A 12,500-nucleotide genomic window follows, 5' to 3' on the forward strand; every position below is an offset into this window, starting at 1 on the left:
TAATATGAGATTTACTGCATAAGAATTGAATTACAAAGTGAAACATTACAAAGTTAAAGGGACAATCTACAGTTGTTACATCCATTTTGGACTTATAAATGAATGATATGTACCCATTGATTCTTGAAGAATATAATTTATAAACGCCTCATGAGCGTAGTTCAACTGTCGTACCACATCAGAACGAAAAATATAAGCGTGTTTTACTTAAATGTTTATAAACAAAATTATTGTAAACAAACACTGGTTAAAACTATAATTCTGATATCATGGATTGTCAGTCCTTGCATCCATAGCTCTGTAGTAGTTACATTTCTCTAGCTCCAACTGTGGATTTCCCCTTTAACATTAATGTTAGAAAACATTACAAAGTGTATTACTATTCAGTAGCTGTCACGATAAAGTACCACAGTGCATGGGATAGAACCTAGTGACTCACCTATTCTCCAGATGACTGAAGTCCTGCAGGTTGAGATCCCGTGTGTCTTGAGTCAGATAGATGGTGTCTACATCCTAGTAGATGTGACAGGAAACAGACTGTTCTTTCTCACCATTTACATTTTTAGTCATTTTAGCAGACGCTCTTATCCACAGCGACTTACAGTTGGTGAGTGCATACATTTTCATACTGGCCCCCCACCGTGGGAAACGAACCCACAACCCTGGCGTTGCAAGCGCCACGCTCTACCAACTGAGCTACAGGGGACCACTGTCATAGTAGATGTTGTCTACATCCTAGTGGATGTGACAGGAAACAGATTGTTGGCTTCTTTCTCACCACTGTCATAGTAATTAAATAGCTACGTTAAATTGAATCGAGAACATCAAGATGCATAACTAACAAATAATTTTAAAGCACATTTTATGCAATAGATGGGTGTCTATGTCCTGTTAGGTGTGATAGGTGTGTCCTGTTTGGAATATTTCGCTGCCCCCGCAATAACAACTACAAATCTGTGCGCTACCAATAAACTCTGATTTGATTTGACAGGAAGCAACTGTTACGAGTAGCTGTGTCACCACTGCCATAGTGATTCTAGTAGCTACAGTGGCTAGGCTACGTGTTAAATTGAATCGACGTGACAACATGGAAATGTAGAATTCACCAATGATTTATTGCTGAAATGTAACGTGATAGATGTAGTCTGGGTTGCTGTTTCACCCACTGCAATGGTTTGGCTAAATATACATCAACAAGACAACATGGAAATGAAGACCAACCTAATGTCATCCGCCAGATGTAAGGAAATGTTAACACACACCTGATATTAATATTTCATTTAGTCATAAATAATTAGTGAAGTATCTACGTTAGCCACGAGGATACTGACCCATTGAACTTCCTCTCTGTAGGGCAGACCCAGCCAGTCACATACACATCTGTACATCTGAGAGAAACCCCCTGAAGAGGGAGAGGAGAGAGAGAGAGAGGCGAGATAGAGGACCGAGAGAAAGAGAGAGAGCAGAGAGAGAGGGAGAGAGAGAGGAGAGAGGAGAGAGAGAGGAGAGAGCGAGAGAGAGAGAGAGAGAGAGAGAGGAGAGAGCGAGACAGAGGACAGAGAGAAAGAGAGAGCAGAGAGAGAGAGAGAAAGAGAGAGAGAGGAGAGAGAGAGGAGAGAGAGAGAGCGAGGAGAGCGAGAGAGAGAGAGAGAGGAGAGAGCGAGAGAGAGAGAGAGAGAGAGGAGAGAGCGAGAGAGAGGAGAGAGAGAGAGGAGAGAGAGAGAGGAGAGAGAGTCAATGTAGTGATACACACCGACATACACGCAAACGCGCGCACACAAACAAACACACATATGGGAGAGAGGAGTGTCAATGTAGCGATATGCGGGCACGCACACACACACACACACACACACACACACACAGTGAATATGGTATTGTTTTCACCACATGGTCCTGGCTCTGCTACTTTGTGGTTGTCCCAAAGAGTCTGTAGGCTGGTGATCCTCTCTGGAGGCTCCATACTCAGCTTCTTCATCAGCTTCCTGTCAGACAGACACAGGACAACAAGTCTGATCCAGTACACAGGTTTACAGTATAACAGGCTTCTAGGTTTAGGATAACATTGTTATGACAGAAAACTAGTGGCAACTTTGCCCTGAGAAACGGCTCCTTAGGTTGTAATGTTGTTAGAGTCTATAGGCGTCTACAGCCATGTCTCAGGGCAAGGGACAACTATACAACACATAGCTAACAGAAACAATATTACTCAGATCAGATGCAGGTGACTGGTTTATACTACACAAACACTGGCACTTCTGCACATTGTTCAGCGTTCATTTCTGTATTTCATTCATACTTCTCTTTTCAAACAGCAATACAGTTTTAATAGTTTCAGATGTACAGTGCATTCGGAAAGTATTCAGACCACTTCCCCTTTTTCCACATTTTGTTACGTTACAGCCTTATTCTAAAATAGATTAAATAGGCTTTTTTCCCTCATCAATCTACATACAATATCACATAATGACAAAGCAAAAACAGGTTTTTAGAAATGTGTTAAAAACAAAAAACGGAAATATAACATTTACATAAGTATTCAGCCTTGAGTCTTCGTGGGTATGACGCTACAATCTTGGCACACCTGTATTTGGGGAGTGTCTCCCATTCTTCTCTGCAGATCCTCTCAAACTCTGTCAGGTTGGAGGGGAGCGTTGCTGCACAACTATTTGAAGGTCTCTCCAGAGATGTTCGATCGGGTTCAAGTCCGGGCTCTGGCTGGGCCACTCAAGGACATTCAGAGTGGCCACTCTACCATAAAGGCCTGATTGGTGGAGTGCTGCAGAGATGGTTGTCCTTCTGAAGGATCTCCCATCTCCACAGAGGAACTCTGGAGCTCTGTCAGAGTGACCATCAGGTTCTTGGTCACCTCCCTGACCAAGGCCCTTCTCCACCAATTACTCAGTTTGGCCGGGCGGCCAGCTCTAGGAAGAGTCTTGGTGGTTCCAAACTTCTTCCATTTAAGAATGATGGAGGCCACTGTGTTCTTGGGGACCTTCAAAAACCTGTTTTTGCTTTGTCATTATGGGGTATGGTGTGTAGATTGATGAGGGAAAAAAACTAATTTAATCCATTTTAGAATTAGGCTGTAATTTTAGAATTAGGCTGTAACAAAATGTGGAAAAAGTCAAGGGGTCTGAATACTTTCCGAACACACAGTATACACTTTCAAATATGAAATGTCCCAAGCAGGTTGGTGTGTTTTCTTTAGGGGCTCTCTGTGCTGGGTCAGACCCACTGAGGGTAGAGATGGGCATGGATAATCCAGTACTGGAGTACTCATATGGAGGTCATAACTCGATCTTTAACCAGAGATCACATTTCTTTCAAATACTGTAAAACGAATTGGTCAAAATGTTGTCTTGAAGAGAACGTTAATGTGCTTTGATTCTAGTGTTCCATTTGTACATGTGAATTTGCGGGACACACAAAAAAAAGCCAACTATAGCAAGGTTCTTCTCCCTAAATTCCCTTTCCGCTCTGTCTCACTCATTCAATTGTGTTCTGACCGCTCCCTCTACACACGCCTGCTGAGTGCGCACACAAGCTCCCGTTAGGCTTACATAAGTCTATAAAAAACGTATCTAACTGAAGGGATACACAAGCTACATTTCTTTGCCAAATGACGACAGTTTTATCACAAATTCATAATGGACTGGTTGACTGAAGTAGGGAAATATGTGTTCCAACAATGAGCTGCAGTTTTGGAATAAATGCGTCCCGTCTAGGCTACTTCGCGATTGTCACTAGTTACCACAGCCACAAAGTTGGCTATATCGAAAAGAGTTACGAAAATAAAAATGAGCTTTTTAGTCTTAATTTAAGTTTAGGGTTGTTAAGGCTAGAGTTAAGTTAGAGTTAAGTTAAGGTTAGAGTTAAGGGTTAGGTTTAAAATACAATTTTAAGAAGATAAATTGTAGAACTAGGCGGGGTTTATGACTTTGTGGCTGTGGTAACCATTGAAAACCCCCTACTTTACGAACTGCTAGTATCATTTAGAATTGGTTAGCCTAGGCTATAACCTTCCTAAACATAAACGGGTTCCACACTGAAAATACGCAAAAATATTTGATAAAGACAAAGAGCATATTTTCATCAGAATCATTAACGCTAGGCCTACTCACCAAAATAGATGTCGTGGCCGTAATTCATCCCCATCTATTGTTCAATGTGGAATTGTTAATCCATTTTGAAAATTCCAAAGAACATGTAGAATGAACTAAATCGAACATCTGGTTTATAACACTGAAAAAAAATTGTCTTTCAACTGCCCAAATTGAGCCCCATTTCAAATAATCCCTTTTTGAGAATAATTGTTCCAAACGCGAGATGCACATCAGTTCTCACTATCCTGTTCTATTTTATTCTGTTATATTACATCATGTTTTTACTATAAAACAGGTGTGTCGTGACTGTGATAAGGGCTCGGGAAATAAGAGCGTCTTGCCTGCTAAATTAAGAAAACAAGGCTATGCTATTGCACAGCCAAGTCCCACTGCTGAGGTTCCTATATAATCTAACCAGTTGATATTATGGTTTCAATAAATGAATCATAAATGGCAATTGTTTTTTTATTGTCTGAATATATATATATATATACAGTGGGGAGAACAAGTATTTGATACACTGCCGATTTTGCAGGTTTTCCTACTTACAAAGCATGTAGAGGTCTGTAATTTGTATCATAGGTACACTTCAACTGTGAGAGACGGAATCTAAAACAAAAATCCAGAAAATCACATTGTATGATTTTTAAGTAATTAATTTGCATTTTATTGCATGACATAAGTATTTGATCACCTACCAACCAGTAAGAATTCCGGCTCTCACAGACCTGTTAGTTTTTCTTTAAGAAGCCCTCCTGTTCTCCACTCATTACCTGTATTAACTGCACCTGTTTGAACTCGTTACCTGTATAAAAGACACCTGTCCACACACTCAATCAAACAGACTCCAACCTCTCCACAATGGCCAAGACCAGAGAGCTGTGTAAGGACATCAGGGATAAAATTGTAGACCTGTACAAGGCTGGGATGGGCTACAGGACAATAGGCAAGCAGCTTGGTGAGAAGGCAACAACTGTTGGCGCAATTATTAGAAAATGGAAGAAGTTTAAGATGACGGTCAATCACCCTCAGTCTGGGGCTCCATGCAAGATCTCACCTCGTGGGGCATCAATGATCATGAGGAAGGTGAGGGATCAGCCCAGAACTACACGGCAGGACCTGGTCAATGACCTGAAGAGAGCTGGGACCACAGTCTCAAAGAAAACCATTAGTAACACACTACCGTCATGGATTAAAATCCTGCAGCGCACGCAAGGTCCCCCTGCTCAAGCCAGCGCATGTCCAGGCCCGTCTGAAGTTTGCCAATGACCATCTGGATGATCCAGAGGAGGAATGGGAGAAGGTCATGTGGTCTGATGAGACAAAAATAGAGCTTTTTGGTCTAAACTCCACTCGCCGTGTTTGGAGGGAGAAGAAGGATGAGTACAACCCCAAGAACACCATCCCAACCGTGAAGCATGGAGGTGGAAACATCATTCTTTGGGGATGCTTTTCTGCAAAGGGGACAGGACGACTGCACCGTATTGAGGGGAGGATGGATGGGGCCATGTATCGAGAGATCTTGGCCAACAACCTCCTTCCCTCAGTAAGAGCATTGAAGATGGGTCGTGGCTGGGTCTTCCAGCATGACAACGACCCGAAACACACAGCCAGGGCAACTAAGGAGTGGCTCCGTAAGAAGCATCTCAAGGTCCTGGAGTGGCCTAGCCAGTCTCCAGACCTGAACCCAATAGAACATCTTTGGAGGGAGCTGAAAGTCCGTATTGCCCAGCGACAGCCCCCGAAACCTGAAGGATCTGGAGAAGGTCTGTTTGGAGGAGTGGGCCAAAATCCCTGCTGCAGTGTGTGCAAACCTGGTCAAGACCTACAGGAAACGTATGATCTCTGTAATTGCAAACAAAGGTTTCTGTACCAAATATTAAGTTCTGCTTTTCTGATGTATCAAATACTTATGTCATGCAATAAAATGCAAATTAATTACTTAAAAATCATACAATGTGATTTTCTGGATTTTTGTTTTAGATTGCGTCTCTCACAGTTGAAGTGTACCTATGATAAAAATTACAGACCTCTACATGCTTTGTAAGTAGGAAAACCTGCAAAATAGGCAGTGTATCAAATACTTGTTCTCCCCACTGTATATATATATATATATATATATATATATATATATATATATATATATATATATATATATATATATATATATATAAGGCAATTTAGCAATTAAGATTCATTACCTGTAATGCTTATGATAAATTAGGCATCATTGCGCACTGTTGGCATATACAGTAGATAAATGCAGACATATTTCTTCCCAGTGAGGGCCTTGTGTTCTAAAAATAGGTTCTCGAGTGCTTGAAAAATAAATAACGTGAGTGCTCCTGTAGCTCAGTTGGTAGAGCATGGCGCTTGCAACGCCAGGGTTGTGGGTTCGATTCCCACGGGGGGGCCAGTATGAAAAATGTACGCACTCGCTAATTGTAAGTCGCTCTGGATAAGAGCATCTGCTAAATGACTAAAATATACTCGAACAGTCAAAAACATGTGAAACGCCCATCCCTAACAGACGGTGGACTACAGTGCTGCTCCAGAGAATCAGCGGCATCACTGTCCATGATCATCTCAACTGTCTGTGACGTGTCCATCTCCGACACAACAGAGAGGCTTTGTGTCCCAATAAGGTCAATCATTCCTGAGAGCCCTCTTACCAATGACCTTTAAAGCCTGATAGCTAACAGCCATGGTTGTTTACATACTGCAGCAGTAGTGTTTCCTGGAAGCCTGATAGGAGGTCTCTCTTGCAACAGAGATATTATATCTCAATGAGACAAACTTGAATAAATAAAGGTTTAATAAAGGAGAAAGTACTCAGAGTTGTATACAGAGCAGAGCACAGGGATGAAACATGGTTATAGGCCTGTATAAACACTGATATACTGGGGGAGTTAACATGGTTATAGGCCTGTATAGACACTGATATACTGGGGGAGTTAACATGGTTATAGGCCTGTATATAGACACTGATATACTGGGGGAGTTAACATGGCTATAGGCCTGTATATAAACACTGATATACTGTGGGAGTTAACATGGTTATAGGCCTGTATATAGACACTGATATATTGGGGGAGTTAACATGGTTATAGGCCTGTATAAACACTGATATACTGGGGGAGTTAACATGGTTATAGGCCTGTATATAGACACTGATATACTGGGGGAGTTAACATGGTTATAGGCCTGTATATAGACACTGATATACTGGGGGAGTTAACATGGTTATAGGCCTGTATATAGACACTGATATACTGGGGGAGTTAACATGGCTATAGGCCTGTATATAGACACTGATATACTGGGGGAGTTAACATGGCTATAGGCCTGTATATAGACACTGATATACTGGGGGAGTTAACATGGTTATAGGCCTGTATATAGACACTGATATACTGGGGGAGTTAACATGGTTATAGGCCTGTATATAGACACTGATATACTGGGGGAGTTAACATGGCTATAGGCCTGTATATAGACACTGATATACTGGGGGAGTTAACATGGTTATAGGCCTGTATATAGACACTGATATACTGGGGGAGTTAACATGGCTATAGGCCTGTATATAGACACTGATATACTGGGGGAGTTAACATGGTTATAGGCCTGTATATAGACACTGATATACTGGGGGAGTTAACATGGCTATAGGCCTGTATATAGACACTGATATACTGGGGGAGTTAACATGGCTATAGGCCTGTATATAGACACTGATATATTGGGGGAGTTAACATGGTTATAGGCCTGTATATAGACACTGATATACTGGGGGAGTTAACATGGTTATAGGCCTGTATATAGACACTGATATACTGGGGGAGTTAACATGGCTATAGGCCTGTATATAGACACTGATATACTGGGGGAGTTAACATGGTTATAGGCCTGTATATAGACACTGATACACTGGGGGAGTTAACATGGTTATAGGCCTGTATATAGACACTGATATACTGGGGGAGTTAACATGGTTATAGGCCTGTATATAGACACTGATATACTGGGGGAGTTAACATGGTTATAGGCCTGTATATAGACACTGATATACTGGGGGAGTTAACATGGCTATAGGCCTGTATATAGACACTGATATACTGGGGGAGTTAACATGGTTATAGGCCTGTATATAGACACTGATACACTGGGGGGAGTTAACATGGTTATAGGCCTGTATATAGACACTGATATACTGGGGGGAGTTAACATGGCTATAGGCCTGTATATAGACACTGATATACTGGGGGAGTTAACATGGTTATAGGCCTGTATATAGACACTGATATACTGGGGGAGTTAACATGGTTATAGGCCTGTATATAGACACTGATATACTGGGGGAGTTAACATGGTTATAGGCCTGTATATAGACACTGATATACTGGGGAGTTAACATGGTTATAGGCCTGTATATAGACACTGATATACTGGGGGAGTTAACATGGTTATAGGCCTGTATATAGACACTGATATACTGGGGGAGTTAACATGGTTATAGGCCTGTATATAGACACTGATACACTGGGGGAGTTAACATGGTTATAGGCCTGTATATAGACACTGATATACTGGGGGAGTAACATGGTTATAGGCCTGTATATAGACACTGATATACTGGGGGAGTTAACATGGTTATAGGCCTGTATATAGACACTGATATACTGGGGGAGTTAACATGGCTATAGGCCTGTATATAGACACTGATATACTGGGGGAGTTAACATGGTTATAGGCCTGTATATAGACACTGATATACTGGGGGAGTTAACATGGTTATAGGCCTGTATATAGACACTGATATACTGGGGGAGTTAACATGGTTATAGGCCTGTATATAGACACTGATATACTGGGGGAGTTAACATGGTTATAGGCCTGTATATAGACACTGATATACTGGGGGAGTTAACATGGTTATAGGCCTGTATATAGACACTGATATACTGGGGGAGTTAACATGGTTATAGGCCTGTATATAGACACTGATATACTGGGGGACCTCTAGATAGCTGTTGTTCACTTCACGGTCCATACAACATCACAGATATTAGCAGGTGATGACAGATTATTACACAGACTGAAGCCATTCAGAGAAGGTCAGATATCTGACTGTCTCCTGATCTGTTATAACAGACTGGGAAAGAGTCTCATCAAGAGTCCATTCTGTCTAGGACTGAACCCTGACTGAACCCAGATCAGTGTTGGGTGGGAATGCTCAGTGTAATCAGTGTATGCAATAAGTCACATTAAATGGCACGGAAAAATAGAGGAAAAGAGAGTGAAAGAGACGGAGAGAGACGGAGAGAGAGGGAGAGAGGCGGAGAGAGAGGGAGAGAGACGGAAAGAGACGGAGAGAGAGACGGAGAGAGAGGGAGAGAGACGGAGAGAGAGGGAGAGAGAGGGAGAGAGACGGAGAGAGAGGGAGAGAGACGGAAAGAGACGGAGAGAGAGACGGAGAGAGAGGGAGAGAGACGGAGAGAGAGGGAGAGAGACGGAGAGAGACGGAAAGAGATGGAGAGAGACGGAGAGAGATGGAGAGAGAGACAGAGAGAGAGGGAGAGAGAGACGGAGAGAGACGGAGAGAGAGGGAGAGAGACGGAGAGAGACGGAAAGAGATGGAGAGAGACGGAGAGAGATGGAGAGAGAGACAGAGAGAGAGGGAGAGAGAGACGGAGAGAGAGGGAGCGAGACGGAAAGAGATGGAGAGAGAAGGAGAGAGACGGAGAGAGACGGAGAGCGAGGGAGAGAGGGAGAGAGACTGAAAGAGACAGAGAGAGACGGAGAGAGACGGAGAGAGACAGAGAGAGACGGAGAGAGACGGAGAGAGACGGAGAGAGAGACAGAAAGAGACGGAGAGAGACGGAAAGAGACGGAGAGAGAAAGGTCAGTGAAACTAAAGGTCATTGACTCTGTGTGTGAGTGTGCGTGCATTCGTTCGTGCGCAGGTGTGTGCGTGTGTGTGCACGGGTGTGCGTGTGTGTGTACTCACAGTGGTGATAGACCAGGACATATCCTCTGTAGACAGACCCCTATGTGAGCCACCACCTCATTCACCTCTTCTGTAGAGGCCATCTTCAGAGACACAACACCTCTCTCATACTCCACCGTCAACTATAGGAGACAAACATGAACAACAACCCTCAGTAATATCATATAGCAACCCTCAGTAATATCATAGAGCAACCCTCAGTAATATCATATAGTAACCCTCAGTAATATCATATAGTAACCCTCAGTAATATTATATAGTAACCCTCAGTAATATCATATAGTAACCCTCAGTAATATCATATAGTAACCCTCAGTAATATTATATAGTAACCCTCAGTAATATCATATAGTAACCCTCAGTAATATCATATAGTAACCCTCAGTAATATCATATAGTAACCCTCAGTAATATTATATAGTAACCCTCAGTAATATCATATAGTAACCCTCAGTAATATCATATAGTAACCCTCAGTAATATCATATAGTAACCCTCAGTAATATCATATAGTAACCCTCAGTAATATTATATAGTAACCCTCAGTAATATCATATAGTAACCCTCAGTAATATCATATAGCAACCCTCAGTAATATTATATAGTAACCCTCACTAATATCATATAGCAACCCTCAGTAATATCATATAGTAACCCTCAGTAATATCATATAGTAACCCTCAGTAATATTATATAGTAACCCTCAGTAATATCATATAGCAACCCTCAGTAATATCATATAGCAACCCTCAGTAATATCATATAGCAACCCTCAGTAATATCATATAGCAACCCTCAGTAATATCATATAGTAACCCTCAGTAATATCATATAGTAACCCTCAGTAATATCATATAGTAACCCTCAGTAATATCATATAGCAACCCTCAGTAATATTATATAGTAACCCTCAGTAATATCATATAGCAACCCTCAGTAATATCATATAGTAACCCTCAGTAATATCATATAGCAACCCTCAGTAATATTATATAGTAACCCTCAGTAATATCATATAGCAACCCTCAGTAATATCATATAGTAACCCTCAGTAATATCATATAGTAACCCTCAGTAATATTATATAGTAACCCTCAGTAATATCATATAGCAACCCTCAGTAATATCATATAGCAACCCTCAGTAATATTATATAGCAACCCTCAGTAATATCATATAGCAACCCTCAGTAATATCATATAGTAACCCTCAGTAATATCATATAACAACCCTCAGTAATATTATATAGTAACCCTCAGTAATATTATAGAGCAACCCTCAGTAATATCATATAGTAACCCTCAGTAATATCATATAGTAACCCTCAGTAATATTATAGAGCAACCCTCAGTAAGATCATAGAGCAACCCTCAGTAAGATCATAGAGCAACCCTCAGTAATATTATAGAGCAACCCTCAGTAAGATCATAGAGCAACCCTCAGGAAGATCATAGAGCAACCCTCAGTAATATTATAGAGCAACCCTCAGTAATATCATATAGCAACCCTCAGTAATATCATATAGCAACCCTCAGTAATATTATAGAGCAACCCTCAGTAATATCATATAGCAACCCTCAGTAATATCATAGAGCAACCCTCAGTAATATTATATAGTAACCCTCAGTAATATCATATAGTAACCCTCAGTAATATCATATAGTAACCCTCAGTAATATCATATAGTAACCCTCAGTAATATCATATAGTAACCCTCAGTAATATCATATAGTAACCCTCAGTAATATCATATAGTAACCCTCAGTAATATCATATAGTAACCCTCAGTAATATCATATAGTAACCCTCAGTAATATCATATAGCAACCCTCAGTAATATCATATAGTAACCCTCAGTAATATCATATAGCAACCCTCAGTAATATCATATAGCAACCCTCAGTAATATTATATAGTAACCCTCAGTAATATCATATAGTAACCCTCAGTAATATCATATAGTAACCCTCAGTAATATCATATAGTAACCCTCAGTAATATCATATAGTAACCCTCAGTAATATCATATAGCAACCCTCAGTAATATCATATAGTAACCCTCTGTAATATCATATAGTAACCCTCAGTAATATCATATAGTAACCCTCAGTAATATCATATAGTACACATTACATACAGTAATATTAATACTATTATCCCTAATTCAGATGGATGATTGACTAACAGATGATTTAGGATCAGATAATGAACCATTTGTTGGAGCATTACATTGTAAAGCCAGTGTGTTTGTTTTCTTACCTGTGTGGGCTTGTTACAGGTGATCCCTTGTATCTCTAAATAATTGAAGTTGTGTTCAATCTGAAAGAGAGGAATAAAAGATATAGAAATGCAGAAATCATGACATGAGATATAATATAGCTATG

At 40.8% G+C, this 12,500-nt stretch overlaps 1 protein-coding gene across 5 annotated transcripts in view; it reads right to left on the reverse strand.

The window, feature by feature from the left end:
* Positions 1-12,500, reverse strand: part of LOC121542751 (F-actin-uncapping protein LRRC16A) — a 233,349-nt gene that overhangs the window by 124,766 nt on the left and 96,083 nt on the right. For all 5 annotated transcript variants that reach the window (XM_041852279.2, XM_041852277.2, XM_041852278.2 and 2 more), the window contains exons 4-8: positions 12,376-12,435; positions 10,117-10,238; positions 1,888-1,985; positions 1,332-1,402; positions 440-513 (exon numbers count right to left, since the gene is read on the reverse strand). In XM_041852279.2, coding sequence (XP_041708213.2) covers positions 440-513; positions 1,332-1,402; positions 1,888-1,985; positions 10,117-10,238; positions 12,376-12,435 — 425 coding nt within the window. The remainder of the gene's footprint in view (positions 1-439; positions 514-1,331; positions 1,403-1,887; positions 1,986-10,116; positions 10,239-12,375; positions 12,436-12,500) is intronic.

Source organism: Coregonus clupeaformis, unplaced genomic scaffold (assembly GCF_020615455.1).
Source record: "Coregonus clupeaformis isolate EN_2021a unplaced genomic scaffold, ASM2061545v1 scaf0146, whole genome shotgun sequence".
In the NCBI taxonomy this organism is placed as follows: domain Eukaryota; kingdom Metazoa; phylum Chordata; class Actinopteri; order Salmoniformes; family Salmonidae; genus Coregonus; species Coregonus clupeaformis.